The sequence below is a fragment of the Tinamus guttatus genome, unplaced genomic scaffold (genome assembly GCF_059628265.1).
Source record: "Tinamus guttatus ecotype Peru unplaced genomic scaffold, ASM5962826v1 Tinamus_guttatus_pri_ptg000048l, whole genome shotgun sequence".
Taxonomy (NCBI): domain Eukaryota; kingdom Metazoa; phylum Chordata; class Aves; order Tinamiformes; family Tinamidae; genus Tinamus; species Tinamus guttatus.
In genome coordinates, this window is record NW_028288582.1 from 14201756 (window position 1) to 14223537 (window position 21782).

The 21782-nt window shown below is 35.4% G+C and overlaps 1 protein-coding gene across 1 annotated transcript in view; it reads left to right on the forward strand.

Moving 5' to 3' along the window:
* Nucleotides 1–21782, forward strand: part of EML5 (EMAP like 5) — a 98041-nt gene that overhangs the window by 70095 nt on the left and 6164 nt on the right. Inside the window, exons 28-34 of the mRNA XM_088539740.1 lie at nucleotides 10483–10561; nucleotides 11578–11707; nucleotides 12425–12523; nucleotides 14637–14657; nucleotides 17426–17599; nucleotides 18559–18767; nucleotides 20940–21097. Coding sequence (XP_088395866.1) covers nucleotides 10483–10561; nucleotides 11578–11707; nucleotides 12425–12523; nucleotides 14637–14657; nucleotides 17426–17599; nucleotides 18559–18767; nucleotides 20940–21097 — 870 coding nt within the window. The remainder of the gene's footprint in view (nucleotides 1–10482; nucleotides 10562–11577; nucleotides 11708–12424; nucleotides 12524–14636; nucleotides 14658–17425; nucleotides 17600–18558; nucleotides 18768–20939; nucleotides 21098–21782) is intronic.

The window sequence follows — 21782 nt, forward strand, 5'->3', positions numbered from 1 at the left end:
TAATTTTGCCACTTTTGTGGGAGGGTAAGGGGGGAGTAATTATGGCACGATATTATCTATGCATTTCAGTAGAAAATCATGTAAATATTTTTGCAGCCTTAAATATTAGGTCTGTTTGCTGCTCGAGACGGCTAAAAATGAAGTTGCAGGAAAGGATTTAAAGATGAGTGGAAGAAATAGCTTGCTACACACCCGGCCCCAACTTCTACCCAGAGTCATTTGCTGTCTTATTTCATAGTTCACATGACAAAAAGCAACAACCGAATTTAGTTGTGTTACCTTATGCTTTATAGTATAAGGGAGCACACAGGTCTGGAAGATGCTAGCTGTAAAATAGTTCAACTGACATTACTTTATTCAAGTCCACTCCATAGATGCTGAGAATGAAAGGAATTATTGATAGCATTACAGTGGTACTGCTGAATCTTTGTTAGATAGCAAGGAAAAATGCAACTGGAAGAGCTACAGATTGAATTAGCCTGAAATCTGTTTCAGCTTGCTTTGGTTGAGGTGTCTTAGTTTATCGCTTCTGTTTTTGCAATATAGCTAGCAGAAATGCCTAAAGTGGCAAGTACACCAACACTTCATTGGTAAAAGCTTTTAAGATTATTTTTTCCTATTATATAGATTTTTATACATATTTTTATTTGAAAACTTGTTATTTTTATTTGTTCTTGTAGTACTTCAGTTCAGAACAGTAGTTCTTCAGTTTATTGGAAGTTTCCAAATTAAAAAATGATGGCAGGAGAGACATTCTGTCCAAGTCCTAAATATAAATCAGCATTACATGATGTAATGATACAAAAATATCATCAGGTGTTTGGTTTGAATTGATAGATTCTGAACGTAACATCTAACATCCTTGAGGAAGTGAGTGAGGGTAACCTTTGGAAATAAGGGATGATAGTGCTTTAGAAGTTGACTTAATAGATGTTTACCGAAACCTTAAAGATTAGTCTTTTTTAATTTCGGGTGCTAGAATTTAAGCTTTCATTCAGATTCATATCAGTTTAAGGACCTCTTGTATTGGTTAGGGTCACCTCTGAGGTATCACTTCCTAGTAAAGTAGTATTGCCATAATATATCTTCGGATTGGAATATTTATTTTAACTTCTATCAAAAAGACAAAATGGTGTTGGCTGTGGAGCATCACTTATGTATGTAATTTGTATTCTTTGTATATATGAATAACATTATTATAAGATTTTTTTATGGAAAATGTCAGTCATGTCTTAATATTAAGACACATTATTAATATAAATATTAATTTTTAGGAATATTTGGGCCACCATTTATATCCTTTACAAAAATTTTCTTTCCTAGTATATTTTTATGCTAGGTCAATTGCTCAAAAGAAAAATCCATCAGGGATGATTAATTATCAAAGCGGTCGGGAGAGTATTTTGGGGAGGACGACTGTGTTCTTACTCTGCTTTCCTAGAGGCCTTCACTATTTGTCCCTGTCAGAGGGAGGATATTGTGATTAATGTTCCTTAGATTAGGATGGCTGTACTGAGAGAAACTGAAACTAAAGAAGAGAGAATGGTTTAATTCACCATAAATTTAGCAAAGTAAAGATTTGTAAGCAACCAAATCCTTTTAGAAAATTTGTCTCTGATAGTCATCACTGTCCTGTTTTCCTAAGAGATACCATTACTTGGTTCATGTGCATGTCGTCTTGCATAGGAAGTTTCCCATATATTATATTTCTGTTGAAAATGAGTATTGTTGCAAAATGGCCTCTGACTATTTTTTTTGCCTGGAAAGGTTTTTGGGGTGTGAAAGGATGCATACAAAGCAGCAAAGTAGTCCTTTATTGACCCAGAAATGAAAAAAATATATATTTGGACCTGATGCAGAAAGTAAACGAACCAAAACTGTGGTCACAGTGGGGAAGAGAGAACAGTAGAAATACATTCCTTTATCTGAATTTGAATTGCCTCGCAATGGCCACCTTAAAAATCGACATTGAAAGAGAAATCAGGAGATTTTGTACTAATATGCTGAATATGTTTTAGATGAATAGAAGAAAAGCAACCTAAGAATTGTTGCATATTGTAAGTTCCAGTCTAATATGAATGTAAACAGCATGGATTTCAGAGCTTTTATAATCTCTTCCACTAAAATTCTTTCAGAATTCTTTTGTGAAGCTCAAAAGACATCCTTTAACATTCTTATAATCCATATTTGCAAAATAATTGTTTTAATTTCATAGGTTTCCCACTATAAAGGGAACTTAAATGAATTTCTATAAGTATAACTTTTTTGAGAAAAAAAAAAAAAAAGCTTGTTTTATCATCTCCTTTTCTTCTCTCAACTTTTGTGATTCAGGGGAAGGGGGAAGCTGTATATCATAATGAAAAACTACATCAGTTTTAGTAGTGTCTTCATTCTCTCTATTCAGTTGAAGTTGCAATGCTAAAGAAAGCTTGCACATCGACCTTCCTCAAGTTTAACCTGTGTAATTTAAAGTTACTATTCTAATGCTAGGATGTGGTCAAGATGTTTGTATTGTTTTAGGAAAGAAAATGTTGCTTGGACAATCCTTTCTGTGAAACAGTTGCATGTTGGCATATATGTTAGTGCAAAGCATTAACTGAGGCAAAAATATCATTATTTTTAGTTGTATTTCTCAGCCTATCCTAGGGCTCTGAGACAATAACATTATGGAAAGAAATGTTGCCCGTTTTCCCCTTTGAGGTATTTTTTTTTTTTTTTTTTTTTTTTTTTACTCCAAAGCTGAGTTGGCAAATTTGTCTGCTTTAAGAAGTTAAAGAGCCAGTTACCAGTATATCGAGGTTTATAAAATCCTGCTTTGAATACAAATAAAAATAAAACTATTAATTTCATAATTCAAATAATTAGATTTAACCAAGAAAATAATGCCTAGAGAAACAATTACACAGTCCAGCGATGAGGGTTAGAGCATTAGCATTTCAGTTAGCAGTGATTTGTGTAGACTGACTTCATAACTGTAACTTTTCCCTGTGTTTATTACAAACTGGAATCCAAGTGAAAATCTAGGGGAAATTTTGAATCTTAGTTGCAAATGTTGTTCTAAACTTAAGTTGTGAGACTAAAAAAGTGAAATTGGAGATTAAAGAACAAGAAATGCCAAATGCAGCCTAAAAATTACCTTTATGTGAACATTCAGTTCAGTAGCTTGAGGAAAATTATGAAAGTTTTTCCAGGAGTGGAGCATGGTTGTAGTTGTATCTGAAGACATTTGATATTTGATCTGAAGAATTCTGTAGTCCTTGAAGGATCACACATGTTAGCAAATGTAAAATCTGGGCAAGATGGATTTGAATTTTATTGGGATCAATAACCACAATTTAGTGGTTTCCTTTATAAAGAAATAATGCAGCAGCTGTTCCTAGAGCTTTGCCTCTATTTGCTCTAATTTTGAATGAAATTGGAACAAATAAAAGAGATTGAGTAAAATAGATCGTTTTACTTGGGAAAAGAAAAAATTGCTAGTAAGTTGATAACACTTGATTTTCTTTGTTTTGGGGAATATTATCCCTTCTAGGTGAACTAAAAATTAATTTTACTTGACCTGTATGTGAAAAGATTGATAGCTGCTCTCTCTTCTACTGCAGCCAAATTGCTTGAAAGTTTTTTTAAAAGTAAAAGTAATCAAAACAGAGAAAGTGTACCAGCTTATGAGACCAATTAGAGTGCTGATTCATAATACAAATGTTAGAAGATAATCAATACGTACCCATGCATCCTGGTGATTAATAATGGCTTTTGGCCAGTCAGAATATAGGAGTGTGCATAATATTTGGTTGAGAAAAGCCATACACCAAATCTGTGGAACTGAATTAAATGTAAATTGAATTAAATAATAAGAAAACAAAAGAGTAATTATGTATCAGTCATGCTAAGTACCTTCCACGTTTTGGCTAGCCTAGATAATTTATTTTTGTGAGTGAGCTTGTGCATCTATCTTCAATAGTGAATTCAATCTTTTATCTGTATCTTCTTTTAGAGAAGTTAAGTCTCTTTGATATGATTGAGTCAGGTGTGTTACTTGCCAGATCTTCTGGATTTTTTTGGGGTCTATTTCTGCTCTCTCTGTCTCTCTTTTTTTTTTTTTTTTTTTTTTTTTTTTTTTTTTACTTTAGGAATTAGTCCTAAGAATCATATTCTCATGCCATCACCACGTAAATGAGTGGGATCTTTCTGCACAAATAACAGAGTCCCACAGACTATGGAGTTGTGAATAAACCCCTTATTGTAAAATGTATTTGCTTATTAAAAAAAGTGAACAAAATGGATAATTTTGTTCTATGAATAATTCACTGACACACAACTTTCAGCCAAAGTTGTAATCCTGTTCTCTTTCTTATCTGCTGCTGAAAAGAGGTTCCAGGTAATGCTCTTTTTTTTTTTTTTTTGGCTAACTAGTCTGTGTCAACTCCCATTCCTTTACAAAGCCATCTGTCGTCTTGGTGTCAACACACCTATTACATTTCAGAATATTGCCCTACTTTTTAACAATTTTAAAATTTATTATAATTCTGTGTGTTCTGTTCTGTCATACAAACAAGTTAAGATATTTCTTTGCCTACCAGGCATAACCATTAAACTAGTTTATGTATTAGTAATACAAATTTGCAGTACTACTCATTAAAATACATAAATCTGCACGCAGTCCGGTTCCTGGCAGACCACTATCCACCTTATAGATGGATTGCTTTGAATTCGATTTGACAGCTTTACCTAAAATGTCAAGGTTCACATCTTGCTAATAGGTAAAGTATTACCTATTGTATGCATTTGTGCATACTAATTGGCACTTACTGCTCACATGAAAATCATTTTGACCAATTTTTCTCAGCAAGCAGTATTTGAAAACTGCCATGTTTAATTTTCTTCTAACTGAAATCAGACACCTGAAATTTCACATGTGACTTTGAACATCTTACCAGGAATAGACGTAAAAACAAAAACAGAGAAAATTCTTGCTTTTGTATTTCATTCTCTGTTTGGCACCTTTTAAAAGGGATGTTGAAATTACTCTGTGCTGAAGGCTAATGCAAAATCAATTGCCCAAGTCATATACAGCTCCCCCGAAGTTTAAAGTGTAGCTGTGGTGACTCTCACAGGCAAAAAAAACTTTGTTATTGGTACCGACGGCTGTAAATTTGCTCTATTAAGTCATACTTAAAGTAGCTTACTAATTTTTAAAACAGAAATAAGAGTCCTAAATGACATTGTCAAAAAAATATCATGGAACTTAAAGAATCAGTGGCAGCCTATATAAAACACAGAGGAACAATTCAAAAGACCATCCTCTGTTCCACTAGTAACTTTAGAAACTGCATATTAAAAATAGAGAAAGATACAGTAATATCATACAAGGCAAAATGGGAGGATTAAAGGGAGGATAAACTACTATTTTTATTAGTATTCTAACAAGGAATAATACAATACAAATACCGATTCTGTTTGCATGCTAAAAATAAAGTGCCCATTCTACAGTACTTGCTTGCCCTGTCGTAGATGTCTTGAACCTCCTCCTTCATTTTCAGAGCCACGTCATCTACATGTCCACTTGCTCCAAAAATGTTCTCCGTGCCTCTGCCACCCATCTTCTGCCCACAATATGAATGAAGCCAATATGATGCATGCAGTTGTATGACCATTTTATGTTGTATGTGCAATTCATCATTTTTCCGCACTTCAAATTTAAGAAACAGCAAACAAAAAAGATTTTCAGATTTTGTATGTTACACTTGGATACAAGTGTATCTCCAAATATACTTGGAAAATGTGTTCTGGAGTTCTCTGATATTCCTGCTCAGTTGTCACCGTGACGGTTAATTGGGAAAAATATATACGTTCTTGTACTTTGCATTCTAATTCCACTGCTCTGAATCAACAGAGAGTATTTTCTTAGATGGATATTGATGTAAACTGTTTAGATGACTTGTGAGACACATAGCTGAGCATAAATTGTCATATTAAGTTTTACTGACTGAATGTACAGTCAGTTTTCCTGCAGTTGTTTGTTATATTCATATGCAATATAAATATCCCAACTGGAATGTCTGGCTAAGGATGGGTATCTACCTGTAGCTACACCTACCTGTATAGTCATAAAATATAGACAGTCTTTTAAAGCAGTTGTATAATGTGAGGTAAACAATAGTTTTACCTCTTCTCCCATCCTGTCACAAGAGATTAGCAGACAGCAAATGTTGTAAAAATGCCATATTCTAGATGGAGGCAGCAGTGAATTCTTGCAATTCAGTCTTGATAACATAAACACCTGTGAGAACCATATGGTTCCATTGCTTTCTATACTGAGAAGAATGAAACATGAGCAACTTAAGTTAGCTCTCCTGCGCTAACTTCTCTGCTTTTTTTTTTTTTTTTTTTTTTCCCCTCTAACTCTTATTCTCTCTCTTTCAGTGTTATAAATGGAAAGAAAAAGGAGAAAGGAAAGGAAGGGAAAGTAAAGGAAAAGTATTTGAGTGCTGGATCAAATGCGATTGTGATGAGTGGAAAGAGGGCTCCTTATGCTCTGGTTTGTCAGTTCTTAGAGCAGTAGTTGCCCATCATCAATCAGCAACTCCAAATACGAAATACTTGGAAACTTGGTGGGCCAAGAGGTGGAAGGGGCACAATTTTGCCCCTTTTTCGCTCTCTTTTATGTAAATTAGGGCTGACCACCAGTCATGCCCACACTCTTGGCATCCTCTCTGCCTGCTCAGCAGCGGCGTTTCCACAGGTTCATGCTCTGGGCGGTGTTCGGATGTCCTTTGATCATTATGTTTCCCACTGCTGTCAAGCTTGCTTTTAGGGGATATTTCTTTTACAGGGAAAAGCCTGTTGAACATCTTATTCGTTTTCTTTTCTTCAAACGTGTCGTCGCAGGGATTTCCTGTGCTGTTTTAGCTGCATTTTCTTCATCTTCAATCTTGCCTGACCTATGTAGGCACTCCCCATCTCTGATTTTGATAATCCTTTCTGTGCAAGAGCAGTCAAGCAGCACTACCTCTGACTACTGATAAGTGTACACAGTTCCTTCAAAAAAACAATATTTCTGGGAATGCCTTTTTTTTTTTTTTTTTTTAGAATCTCTAAACTGAGAGAGCCATAAAATTATGAAGTCAAGAAATATCCTTAGGGAGTAGGTCCTAGTTCCCTAGCGTTTGGACTCTTGCTTTGGATCAGTTTCAATTTGTGGTGCATGTGGTAGTCTCCTGTTTTGAGCTCTGCTGATTGACGTACCAGCGAAAATTATGCAAGGCCTAGAATCTGACATCTTTGTCCTATGTGCTAGGTACCTACAAATAGTGGTTTATTTGCTGTCTGAAAAGCAACAGAAATGATGCTTTTCTCTCAGCCAGAAAGGCTTTCTATAACTGTAAAAGGAATGTGACCCTTGGATCTTACTTGACTTCTCTTTTTTGAGGAATCTTTGGGTTTTTGTCAGCTTGTGGCTGTGTAAGCTAGTAATCATGTTCAGTATTTCTGTTTGTTTGGCAAGTGAAACATTTGCTTATTGGGCATTGATACTTCTTGCATGAGTAAGGTGGCATGGAAGTGATCTTTCTAGCCCTTTGGATTTCTGTTCACACATTTCAGTCATTTTGCTTGATTGGATTTGATTCAATTAGCCTACAGCACTAAAAAGGCTGCCATGACAATAGGAGATACCTATTATCTCAGGAAGATCTTGATCAGTTTATTCGTAACTGAAATTGCTCATCTACCTAACGCTGTAGAAGAAACATATTTTTTGACTCTGCAAATCTGAAAATTGCCCCCTCCATATTACACCTAACAGGATACGTACATCCTGACCTGTTGGAGAAGTTTTCTGTAGATAACTTTGATCACTTAGAAGTTTATTTTTTATGTTTTTAAGAAAAATAGAGAATTTTTATTGTGCTTAGTGATCACATTGTTGTAATGTAGGATATATATGTGTTAATATGCAGGAACTAGGAAATATTGTTCCAATAACAGAATTTTACCATATATAAAACAAAAAAAAAATGAGGACATCAGGAAATATAATTTATGTGAAAGGACACACGGGGTAAAAAGGTTAAAAAAAAAAAAAAGTTCAGGAAAGAAATAGACTTCTAAAAACTTTTTAAAAAAAAAAAAAAAGGCAAAGAGGATTGTTATAGAGAAAAAATGGAGTGGCTATTACAAGCCTGAGGGCTGACATAGGAAGTGATAAGCTAAAAGCTGGACAAGAGCAAAAGGCAGAATAATAGATGTTGGGCAGGTATCAGTCTAGAGTCTGAACCGATGAAAGGGTGCAAGGAGCTGGTGATGACAGAACAGGAGAAACCACCTGGAAGGTAGCTGGGAGGGCTGGGTATTTCCCAGTAAGTGTAGCACTGGAAAGCCATGTCTGAAAGAGAGTTATGGTGATGTTGGGTATTGGGATTGCTGACAGAAACCAGATATATTTCCTGCCCCTTGTACTGGCTTACACCTGTGTAGATGATGAGGACAACCCAGCCCTCCCACGCTTGGTCTGTTTTTCCTTCTCTTGTCTCAAAGTTGGGAACATGCTTTTTCATGGTCCCAGAATAAGGCACAGGATCCTCTGGCTGTGAGCTAGGTGCTGGCTAGACCTGAAAGAGGAACTCAGCTGCCTTGCTTATCGGTCTTGAGCTCAGCATCAATGAGCTCACCACCTTCCAACTGCAGTCCTCTGGGAGGAAAAAAGTTATCTGGCTGTCGATGCTTCCCTGCCAGTCTCCTTTCCAGAAACGCTGAGGGAATGAACTTAGATACTGTTATCTTTTAACATTTGTCTTGAACTAAGAAGACCTTGAGTGCAAGTCCACACTGGACGTCTTTGGTAGTTGTCCTGAAATTTTGACTTTGCTGCTTGTGTATATTAGAAGTCTGTTCTCAAAAGAGTAAAAATTTTGGACTAGTAAGAAACAACTGTTAGATTACAATCCTGTGTGAAATGAAGAAAGTCTTTCTCCATATTCCAAGTAATGCTATCCATCTTCTGTTCTTTGTAAAATTTACATTGAATTATGAATGAAGTAGGAAATTCAGTGTGAACCAAGTTTCTTTCATTCTTGTTTTTTTTTTTAAACTTTGCATTATTATTTTATACCTTGCTTTAAGATGAGTTTGCTTAATCTAGCTCCTCTCAGTGTAAAATACTGTGAAAAGACACCTTCTTAACTCTCCAGTGTAACGGATTTTGTTTTGGATTTTCTCTAGAATCTTAAATGTTACAAAATCTAGGCTTATGGTGTTGAACTAAATATATTTTCATATCTTATCTTTTTTTTTTTTCCCCAAGTAATTACTTCTTGTCCTCCCTAACAAAATACCCCATCTTATTGAACTTGATCATGTTTGGATGTTCAGTTCATCCAACAGACTGATGTTCTGGGGGGAGAGTTAGCTCCTAAATAACAGAGGTAATATTTAACTGTTCAAATATATAGTGTATTAATAGCAAATTAAATAGTTTGTTATACATAAAGTGTTTATTTTGCAGCAAATCTTTACTCAAGAGCAAAGATGTAATTAAAAGATAAAGTACTTCATTTTAGAAAGGAATAAGAAAGGTAAACTGCTGCCTTATTAGCTTGTCATCCCACTCACTAGATAAAATCACCTGAATTTCACCGAAGTTTGCTATAGTATTTTTAAATGCTTTTTTTCTGTTCAAGGGACAGACATTTTGTACATGTAGAATTAATAATCATTACACCTCCAAATTACTAGAAATAATTTAATAGCTTTGATAAATAAAAGATATTGTTTTTACTATTTTTGTTTAACATTGTCTGAAAGATGTTTATGATATAGAAATATATACAGCAAAGATGATGAAAAGGTATTTATCAAGTGTATCTATTTGAGATTTCTTAAATTCAGAACAGTGGAACATACTATGCTAACTTTCATGCCTTTGCATGGTGATAGTTTACTTATAACTGAGTGTTCAGGGTTTTTTTTTTTTTTTGTGTTGACATAAGAACTGAGTGGGCAAGTGTATCTGGGGTTCTTTACACACTATTGCAAAAACGGGGGAAAAAAGGGTCTTCTGAGGAAATGTGGGAGCAGGGAAATATGATGTCAGGTATTTAGGTTAACCAGGTAAGCTTTTAAGTTTTGTCCAACAGAATTTGTTACAGAGAAGGAAAAAGTACCTTAAGAATATGCTATGAAGTAGCTAAGAGATCAATTGTCATATTCATTAAAAAACAAGATTTTGCATTAACCTCATGAATTGTTGCAAAACTTTCAGAAAAGGTACCGTGTTTAACATGTACCACATGTGAAATCAAATGGCTCTTTTTTTTTTTTTTTTTCCCCTTTTGACAGAGGGATGTCTTTTAAAGATAAATGCAAATGCCGGTTAAAAAGGACAGTGCTGTATGTTTTCCATTTGCAGTAACAGGTTAGAAAGTGCTGTGTTAGTTTGGAATGGGTGACAGACAGCCTTCTCTTATTCACAGTTCTTTATTTCAGACCACCAGTTAGTAGGGCATTGCCACAGCCTGAGAAACTTCAGACAAATAATGTTGGGAAAAAAAAGAGACCTATAGAGGTAAGCAAAAATGCTCTCCTTCCTCTCTCCTTTTAGGAATTTTTGCTAAAAATAGACATATAGGAATATGTATGAGAAGGGTACACCAAGGGTTGTATTTGTTGTAACTGTATGGAAGATAGAAATATTGAACAGTGAGCAAATAGACAGCAGAAAGGTGGAAGGAAAAGATTCCTTTTTTACTAAATCTTGAAAAGCCTCATGTTGCTTTTCTGCAAATAGGATAGAGCACAAGTTTCTTCTTGGTAATACTAAAAGCATTTCAATGCAATGTGTAAAAACCAGTATGTCCTGTTTAGATAGCTGATATACCAGTAGATATTTTATCTATTATAAGTATCTGTCCTCTGAAAGTTTATTTATTTTAGAACTTTGTTCAAAATTCACTCTGTTAACACTTACAAAAGAGGAATTTATTCTTGATGACTTTTGGCACCCAGCACCGTTTGTTCAGTAGGTGGCCATTGCAGAGACACAGATGTATACTCAGTTTTTATTAATCTGAAAGCAAAATCTCTTAAAATTGAATTAAAATGAAATGAAATAAACAATTGAATTGTGCATTTTTTAATAGCAGCTGAAGACTGCTATGCTCTGTGACTTGAAACAAAATTTTTGGTGTAATGTTATAGTAAGTGGCATTTTATCATAAGTGTTCTAGAAGTTTTCGGTGGTAATTCTTAGTTGCTAGCTGATGCTAAATTAGTGACCAGTGTCAGGTGTATCATAAGAGCTGTGTTGTTCTTTGCTCATTGTAGCATTGCAATTTGTTTGAATGTTTGTGTGTATATACAGAAATATTCAGGATCCAACAAAATGAGGGTGTAGGATGAAGGGACTGTTTACAGCAAGGGTGTGACATGGTCTAAGGTGACCCAACAGGCAGGACATCAGTTCAGTTTCTGCCAGTTTGAGGCTTGTTAGAGCCTTGATAACGTCCTGGAAAAGAATTTGAAGTTCATGGTTTCTTTAAGTTTTTGAGTATCTAATTGATTTAAATGTCTTGTTTGTTTAAGGACCTAATTTTGGAGCTGGTATTTGGGTACCGAGGCAAGGACTGCAGGAACAATGTGCACTACTTGAATGATGGTGCTGATGTAATTTATCATACTGCATCCATTGGGATCTTGTATAATGTGGCAACAGGTAGGAGAAAAGCTGCTCAAGAGAAATGTTTCTTCTTACGCATTGAGACACAGTTCATATAATAATTGATGTGTGAAAATTCATTCTGTAGAGATGACTTATAATATCTGTATAAGCCACACTAGATGTATTTAAACCTCTAATTGAATTTTGAAGGAAGTAAAGAAATAAAAACAGGTAAGCAAGATGGTGAACAATTTTTATTTGTTTTACTTTGCAGTCCTCCACACCACATACATTCTGTCACTGTGCACAGTTTATATAGCACAGTGAACTTTTTGAAGAGTAGCACAGTGCTGTTTGTTTCTGTGAGGTTTAAGCCACTGGTAATTCAAATTTGAGAATTGTCACTCTGAAGTCCCCGTATATCAGAATCATTACAGTATCCTATTGCAGTGTCTGTAAAAAATTGGTTATATATATGAAAACTTCCACCTCTTGTCAACTTAATATAGTAGTCAAATGTGTGAAGGTTTTGCCAATAATTCTGGAACATAATCTCTGTTTTCCTAATGAAGGAGATTCATGCAGAAATGATCATGGAATAGTTCAGAGTTATTGCATATAGGGTGTTATAATAAAGTTTAGAATGACGGGTCCTCGTTCTCCAGTTTTAAGCTCCAAAGTGTAATGTCACCATACTGCTTGCTTTCTTTTAAGTAGTATGAAGTTTGAAACCTGTGTGTGCAAACAAAAATTGAATTTTCTTATTTTTAGGCTCTCAGTCCTTTTACCAGGAACACAATGATGATATTCTGTGCCTCACTGTAAATCAGCATCCCAAGTTTACCAACATAGTGGCAACTGGCCAAGTAGGTATGTTTGTATTTTTTGTAAAAAGAAATTAACAGAAATTAACGTAAGAGCATGCTATTAGTGCTTTGTGAGTTCATGATAAATCACAAAAATATTTGATTATGCTATCTCTGTTTGTATGAATGTTACTCAGTTACCTGTCCTCTTTATATGTCTCTTTCAGTGTAATTTAATAAAGTTAAACCAAAAACAATGAGATGTATGAGAAGATGGAACATTTATTTGGAACATTATCAAAAGTATTTCTTAGACATTATAAGCCCCATGTAACCAGTCTATTTTTACATATCTACTTTTATTAGGACAATCATCGGCCTTCCAAAGAAGGTTAATTAAGGTATCTCTCATCTCTATGTGGACTCAGAAGAAAATTCTTAAAATAATTGTCAGTTTATGTAGGTTTATCCCACCAGGCAGGTTTAAAATACCTACTTAGTGCTTTGATAATACCTAGTTCTAATATTCTAGGCAGAACTAAACCCCTATTGCCTCTTTCTTTTTTTCTTTCTTTCTTTCCCCTGCAGATAAATTTAGATTTTGGGGGAAAACAAATATGTTTCATAGTAATGTTAAAAATAGTAATATTAAAATTGATCTATAATTAAAACCCTGTACATCTACGTAGCTAAATTAATACTGCTGTTTCTGTAGTTTTTTTCAAATATTATAATTATCTGTAGTTCTACAAAACAAGTGTAGTTTTCATACTTTCATTTTTTTCTGAGCAGATTCAAGAACTCACTGTTTGTTTAGGACAGAGAACAACAACAGTCTTGTATGGTCAGTTTGGCAGATTTCATTACCTGTGATTCTTTGGATGTCTAACTGCATGTTTCATTAAAATAGACTCATTGATAGCAGTATGTTATATACGAAAATGATATTCACCATTGCTACCTAGCTAAAAGAGCTCTTGGTGAGCTGCTTGCCTAACATCAGTTTAACAAAATAATTATTGTATGATGGAAATTATTTAAATGGAAAAAAAAAGATATTTTTGCTTATGTTTTGATTGTAAGGAATAATCGTAGGAAAATACGTGTCTTTAGGAATTCATAGAATCATAGAATGCTTAGGGTTGGAAGGGACCTCTAGAGATCATCTAGTCCAACCCTCCTGCATACGCTGCATTCACTTTCTTTTTCATCATATTTCTTAATCTGGCCTTGTTTGCCTTTTCGAAAACTAGAATATTTGGGAAGAACGTAGGCATAATGTGAAATTGGTTCTTTGCATGGATCGTTTTCTTCGATGTTCATCTTACACAAGAAGCAGCATGGAACTATTCTAATGCTTCTTTATTTCCTAATTGTTTCTGCATCAGCTGTTGGATGGCCTAGATGAAAGAAAAAAGAGCAGGAGCAGATGACACTTAAAATGATAAAATACTTATTTCAAAGGGGAGATTTGTATCTGAAAAATGAAATGAAATCAAAATATTTTCCAGCAAGACTTCTTTTAAAGTTGTGAAAGACTTGATAAACAATATATTTAGCTGCTTCTACTTTTCCTACTAATAAGTCTCCCAAAACGTCGCTTCACTGTCATGATTTGTATCATCCAAAAATGAACAGAAATGTTATTTTATAAATATCTTTCAAGTATAATGCCATCATATAGAGTCTCTGTAATACTTTCCCAAATCTGAATCTTTATAATCCTGATTTCTTACCCTCACTACAGAAATAGTATTGAGAGTGCTTGCATCTTGTCAAGCTCAGATTTAAACATGGCTTCTTAGCAGAATAGCAATTGGCATTTTTTTTCACTTACATTTTACAGAATTGTTAAACAAGTAAAATATATAAAATCTATATATTTGGGGAGTTTTAGAGTTTGGCAGATAGCCCTAATGTACATCAAAATGACATTTTTGCATTTTAATTAGAAATGGAAATATAAATTAGTAGAATGAATATATTTTTGTTTCTGACATGTCTACCACTTAGTCATCAGTAGTTGTTAAACACTCAAAGCAGTACTGGTGCTGCTGCAATGCGAAGGGATGACATCAAGGTGTGTGCAAAGACATTACACTAAATGTAGCATATATTTTCTTTAAAACTTATCTTATTTCTGATCTAATTATTTTTCTGCTGCTTTTCCATTACAGGAGACTCAGCAGATATGTCAGGTAAGGGAAATAAAATTTTAACATCTTCAGGTGTAGCTATTGCTAGATAGGCTTATCTAGTAGCCATCTACAACTTTGTAGAACAATGTTATGTGAATTCATTTCCAGTCGATTAAAACCTTACATCAATCATACTACTGTCAACACTAAACATAAACCACAACATCTTAGCAAATTGTAAATATAGAAACAATTAAAAAGTTAAAACACATTTTAAAAAATACTTTCCTTGCAACGTTTTCCCTTCTTGCTGCCCAATAATAAGCGAGTTCCAATATATATTGCAACTATAGCATACCTATGTATACTTCTACGTCTTACAGAACATGTTGGGGCTGATGACTAACATTTGTTTTGGATATTCAACCGAATATGATTTTAAATATATATTTTTAAAGTAAATTCCGTTGAGGAGGCCTAGGTGACTGAGTGAAAAAAGCAATCACCTTTCACATTTATGTATGATTGTCATGCACTTATTACCACTGATCCAAAATGCTTGTTATGATGTCAGTTTAATTTCTTATGTATCATTTTGGGTCTTTGACAGTCTTGACTGAGGTATTTTTACTAGTCTGTTTTTTTTTAACAGTAATCTTAAAAATCATCACCATCATGTGTGAGTGAGTTCATTGTTGGGCAGACACAGTTGTCTTGTGACACATTTTCAAAGAGATGCATAAATGTTTGTTCATATATACACCTAGAAAGTGTAATGATTGTTGACTTTTTTCAAATATGCCAAATTCTGCTCACTCGAAGGATGGGAGAAAGAATATAGGTACCTTTTCCCATGCTTTTAACCTACATAAAAGAGGCAGCGATTATACTGTTTATATGAAAGGGTGTCTCTAGCCCTGCATATAATGCCTGGATGCTTTTCCTTTCTCACTTGCCTTCTTCCTATTGCAAATTTATTTTGAGCTTGTATATATTAATAACTTCTGTTGTCACTGCTTGAAGCCAGCACACTGATTTTATTCTTTGGGGACCATTAGTCAGGAATGCAAGCTGCTGCCTGCCTTCATTGTAAAATTGCAGATATTTTCACTTCAAATTGATTGATGGATATTTGACAGCCTTCTTACCAACTTTTACTTTTCTATTTCCATTTTCTGTTGTCCATAGTGATGCAGAAATGTTTGGTAAAGACTGGGATGACAAATCAAAATCAATAATTACTTGGTATAGGTCTGATTCATCTTAAGGTGTGTTTTTTTTTTTTTTTTTAAACTTGCTGTCCTATGGTGGCTTTTTTTCAACTTCACCCAAAAGGCAATGTCATCTTAGAAAGTATTTCTTATGAGACCAGACACAGAGTAGCTGGAGTACTCCGTAAGCACAATACAAGGTCAGGATAGACACTTTCAGAGGAACATAATTAGGAAGAATCAAGAGTCCAGAACTTCTGTCCTGACAGAGAGAAATATCTTGCTCTGATAAACCTCCTTAGTTTGTATTTGTGAAATCAAGGTGAAGGTTTCCATCTGCCACCCAAAAGAAAATTTTAGTTGAGGTTATGTGGGAGTTCACAGGCTAAGGGCAATACATGGTTTTACCAAAGGGAATGCTGAAGGTAGAGAAAAAACAAACTCCAAAACAACAACAACAACAAGCCAACTATTTAGAGCCCGTAATAAAACTTGCCATTCCCTCAACTTCCCATAAGAACTACAAGGAGCTTGTTGAAAATTTTGAGGAATGTGGGATGTTGCCAACCCCTGACCTTTCTGCTTAATGACTTGTCTATACTATACTGTAGCACCTCTCAAAAAAGTGATGATAAAGGAATGTTGATGCTGTTTGAGAAAATTCTAAGGGGAAATGAAAGAAATTAGATTACTCTGAACAACTGCTTTGAACCAACTGTGGCATTATGCACTAGGAACTATTTTCACTTGGCTGAAATTTTACCTGTGTTTCTATACCTACTTTTTTCTGTTATTAAATCGAGGGCTAGATTTAGTGGAATAGAAACTTGAGGCATAAAGCCAAATAAGAATTTAATTTATATGAATCTGAATCTAAGACAATAACCAGTAACCTCCAGGCTTTGCAGTCAGAGTTACTGAAGGAGTATGTAAAGAAGTTTGAGACACACTTATCTTGGAGATGCTCTAAATGTTCTCTCTTTTTTTTTTTTTTTTTTTTTTTTTCCAGATTGTAAACCATATTTAGACTGTAAGATCTCTGGAGAGGGCATTGCCTACGTGTCATCATAGTAGAAGTTATCATGTACATCAGTACCATGGAAAGTTAGTCCTTACTGCAAAGGTCTTTCAGTCTAAATGATACAAGCCAAATTAAATACCCTAGTTCTTCCACATTAGTAAGCAAGCTGATTATTCAGCTGCCATTTCCATAAGAGAGTGTGCATTTCAGACAGGTGGCTATTTTATGGAAAAGGAGATTTTGGTCTTGCCCTGTGAACTAATTTTCTTTTAGTGCTCAGTTGAGTGAAAGCTCCATGCAGGAATTATATTCTTGATGATATACTTAAGATTTGTGGAAGTTACCGAGTTACAGAAGACATGTTTGTAGCTCTCTTGCTGTGATACAGAAGTCTAGGAACAAGTTAAGTTTACGTCTCTAGAGGTGTTGTGAAGGCAAAATCTGTGTTTTATTTCTTTTCTTTTCTCTCTCTTTTTTTTTTCCTTACCAGAACAATTTTATTTGTCTGTGTTTAAAAAATCTTCATTGTTTCAGTAAACAAAATCTTTAGGTGATTCCAAAACATATACTAACAATTTGTTTTTCTATTTGTGCAGCTACAGCCCCTTCCATCCATGTGTGGGATGCAATGAACAAGCAGACATTGTCGGTGCTGCGGTGCTACCATTCAAAGGGGGTTTGCTCAGTCAGCTTCAGTGCCACTGGCAAACTGCTGCTCTCTGTAGGGCTGGATCCTGAACACACCATTACCATTTGGAAATGGCAGGAAGGTAGGAACGTGGTTGCTTTTGTAGAATGCATTTGTATTGTTACAGGCAGGTTGGGTTGAGTTGAGGACAGTTGTAAAAATATCAGCTTATAATTATTACTGTAAGTGCTGTATCATATGTACTATACAAGAAAAGGTCAGTTAAATGTACTTATCCATTCTGATAATGTGATCTTGCTTCTCCAGACTGAAGAGTTTATTTTCTCTCCATTTGGAGATTTCTGCTGATCAATTATATCTCAGATGTGTAAAGATCAGCTACTGAGTTATTAAAAATGGTCTTTTGCAGATTGTGTCTGCTAGAATCCTGTTGGGCTGAGTGCAGTGTCAAATGTGTGTTTGTAGAGACTCAGGTTAAATAGGTTGTGTAGGTTGTATGGAAGTAGAGGCCTGTGATGCAGTTCACTGCCATTTTAGCCAAGACATCTCTGGGTTTATCCTTAAGAGTTCATACAGCCCTGATGTGGCAGTTAAGGGATACCTGGAATGGGCAAAGTATCCCAGGAAGCCTGATATCTTTTCAGGTAACAAAAATCTCAAAGAATCTTCCTTTGGATCAAAATGCCTGAATTTGACAACTCTGCAAAGACTGGAAGAGCACTCCTTTGAATCTAAGACCACATGTAACAAAGTCAGTTTCTTCATTTTCTGCAAAAAACAAAATAATAATAATTAAAAAAAATGTATTTGGAGAAAATTTACAGCAGCCAGCCCTTAGTCTCATGCAATTTAGACTCACTCAGAGTTTGGAATTTTCAGAGAAGTATTAGCAATTTAATAGGGATTGGGTTCTACTTGCTTGGATTTACACAGTTTTAAAATACCTGTAGTTTTCAGGAATTTAAAATGTTGCAGAACATGGTTAAAGCTCACATCAGGAATAGTTTATGCTTTTCGTAGCCTATTTAACAATAAATAAGTATCCTAGTGAACGCAAAATGTCCATTTTCTTTCTATCAGGTGCCAAAATTGCCAGCCGAGCTGGTCATAACCAGCGTATATTTGTAGCAGAATTCAGACCAGACTCGGATACGCAGTTTGTTTCTGTGGGAGTAAAGCACGTGAGGTTCTGGACCCTGGCTGGAAGAGCCCTTCTCAGTAAAAAAGGGCTGCTGAGTTCCATAGAAGATGCCCGAATGCAGACGATGCTCTCTGTAGCTTTTGGAGCTGTATGTACCATGACAAACCTTTAAAAAATGCATGTGTACAAAAATGCCTTGACTATTCTGCCTTCTTTACAGTTCAAGTGAGAGTTTTCAGACCTGCTGATGAGTCAATTGTGTTGCTAAACTCAGTGGAGCATTTCTAATACTTACAACATCTGCTCTTTAGAACAGAAAATAAATAAATGCTGTGGATTACTATATTTTTAGAAGAGGAAAATAGAAGTGTTTGGGGATGATTATTTTCTGATTGTCATTTAATCCAGCCAGCATAAAACAATGCTGGCTGGCAGACTGCAGGAACCAAGCTGAAGAAACTGTTATTTATGTTATAACCACTATACATTGCTGTTCAGAACATCCATTAATATTTCTGGCTGTTAGATGACAGTTTGGGGGTTTGGTATTGTTCTGTTTTTGACAGATGCAGGCCTTGTTGCTAAGCTTTGTATCTTTGCCATTTCAGGTCTTGCTCTGTGTGAGCAGATCTCTTACCTTCAGCTGGGCCGAGAGCCGCAGCCTTCTCCTGAAGGGCTGCTGCCCATTCGTAGCACATGTTCCTGCTCGGCTGTCTGAACTGCCAGCTGGGTCCACACTGAATTTTTACTATTTATTTTGGATCCTGAAGCTATAAACATCCTCTTTCCACAGTGGTATCTCTCTAGCTACCTCTGATTTAAGAGGGGGCAACATCCTTTTTCTAGGAGAGATCTTTGGCTGTGAAAAGATAACGTAGACTACAGTACAGTCTAAGGAACATGTGTGTATTGAATGTTGACATTTGACAAGGAGGAAAAGCTATGAAGTTTGTGTTTTGTTGGCCACTTAGTCTGTGTCTTGTGTTCTTATTTCAAGATTGCTTAGAGGAGTGGGTGTCAGGACTCATGATTTATTCCACCTTTAGTGAAATGGGGTCTAATTTATAATCAAATAAATATTACAAGGCAAAAAGATATCTTCCCAAAGATAAGTGTTGTGGAAACAGAGGCATTAATCTGTGGTTTGAGAAGCCTATATGTGAACTTTTCTCATGGAGGGACAGACTTTTGGCAGGAAAATCAGGCTGTTTGCTGAATGCCTTGTGCTGAGTGGTATGAAGGCATCCAAGAGAGTTTGAGAATCCAACACCTGCAAGGACTTTGTGAAAAGCTGTGTAGAGAGATTGGAGCCAGACCTGATGTGTTCTCCATAGTGCCTGTAGGGAACAGTTCTAGGGAGTGCACTACTTCCTCGGTTTTGTATCAGGAGGAGCAAGTTTGGGTGATCCAAAACGAGGCTTGGAGACAGCCTAGACGACATGCAGTGAGGATGATGGGAGGATCTTCTTCCTAGGTTCACTTCAAGTTTTGTTTGTTTTGATTTTGTTTTGTTTCCTTATTAGGGGCACCATCTTCACACACACCCACACACACCCCACATTAAATAAGGATGTAGGAGGATGTAGAACTGCAATACACCCAGTGAAGGATGTTCTTGCCAGAGCTATACAGCAATATCTGTACTGTAAAATGCTACATATAATATTGAACTTTGTGACTCTTCACTTAAGTTAATAAAACAATTTAAGTTGATAACCAGTCTCAGTGGATTTTAAAGGTATCCTGTACATTCATTTTACATACCAAATACCCTTAACATGGTTTTTATTACTTTCCAAAAATAGGAAGCAGAACTAAAAAGTTTTCTTACCTCTAAGTTAGTATCAGACAGTTTTCTACTTAGACTAATGGTTACTCTAGAGAGGCAAGTGCCTTCTCTTAGCAATGGATGTGGCTGCAAGCGTTATGTGCAATGCAGTGGTAGAGCAGCTTGCCTGTTTCTGGGTAAAATGTCAGAACTGCTCTTGTTCTTTTCCACATTTTTGCCACAGTTGTGCACATCTGATAGGCTGGCAAGGCAGAAAATGCTCTGGCTGAATCTGTCATTACCTTTCTTCTTGCACTGGAGAATGTTAGCCATAAGAAAGCCCATGTTTCAGAATTTAAGGGAGTATAAGCAGCTGACTGCCCTGATCCCTAGAGGTTCTTGCTGCCACTTGGCAATCTCCTCCTCTGCAGCAGCAGTTACTAAAACCAATCTAGCCTCAATGCAAATGGTTATGACGTTTAAGTATTTCTGACTGTTTTTCTTCCTGCCTTACTCAGAATCAGACATTGAATATATTTTTCCCCTTTTCAGAATAACTTGACGTTTACAGGTACTATCAGTGGGGATGTTTGTGTTTGGAAAGATCATGTATTGATACGAATTGTGGCCAAAGCTCACAATGGACCTGTTTTCACAATGTACACTACGTTAAGAGATGGTTTGATCGTTACTGGAGGCAAGGAAAGACCGTAAGTCTTTTTTTTTTTTTTTCTTTCTTTCTTTCTTTCTGTATGTATGGATGTATGTACACACATTCTTTAAAAACTATGGTTTGGATACATTCTGACTAAAATTTGGCTTCTGATTCAACTGATTGAGATGTCAAAGACAGAAAAAAAAATCACTTTAGGACCCCTAAATAGTTTGTACAAAAAAAAAAATAGCTACCACCTCCAAATGTTGAGTCAGGCCACGTGAGTTTGAAGAACCTATTTTTTTCCATTGATTTTTCTCTCTGGGAGAAAGCCTCCAGTATTTAGGATTCTGGCCACCTGGGGTTCCTTGCTTCAGTTCCTGAGTTTGGGAAATAGACTTTTGTTCCTATGCTGTTTTTAATTAAAGAATTTTCTAACTGCTATTTTACAGTATCTTGGTGAAACGTTTTAGTTAAGTAAATAAATAAGATTAAATACAGGTGTTGCAATAAAGTGTTGGTTGTTTCCCTTCTGATCAGCGATACAGAATTTAATCACTTTAACCCAATAGTTCAGCCTAAAAGAATACTGTACATTGCTTTTTGTACCAAGAAGTAATTGGGAAATTTAAAAACATATAAAGAGAATTGTCAATCAGTTTAAAAGTGCTCATAGTTTTATAAGTCACCGCTATGTAAAAGCAGTGTTCTTCACTTGCTAACTACTGGCTGTAGTGTAA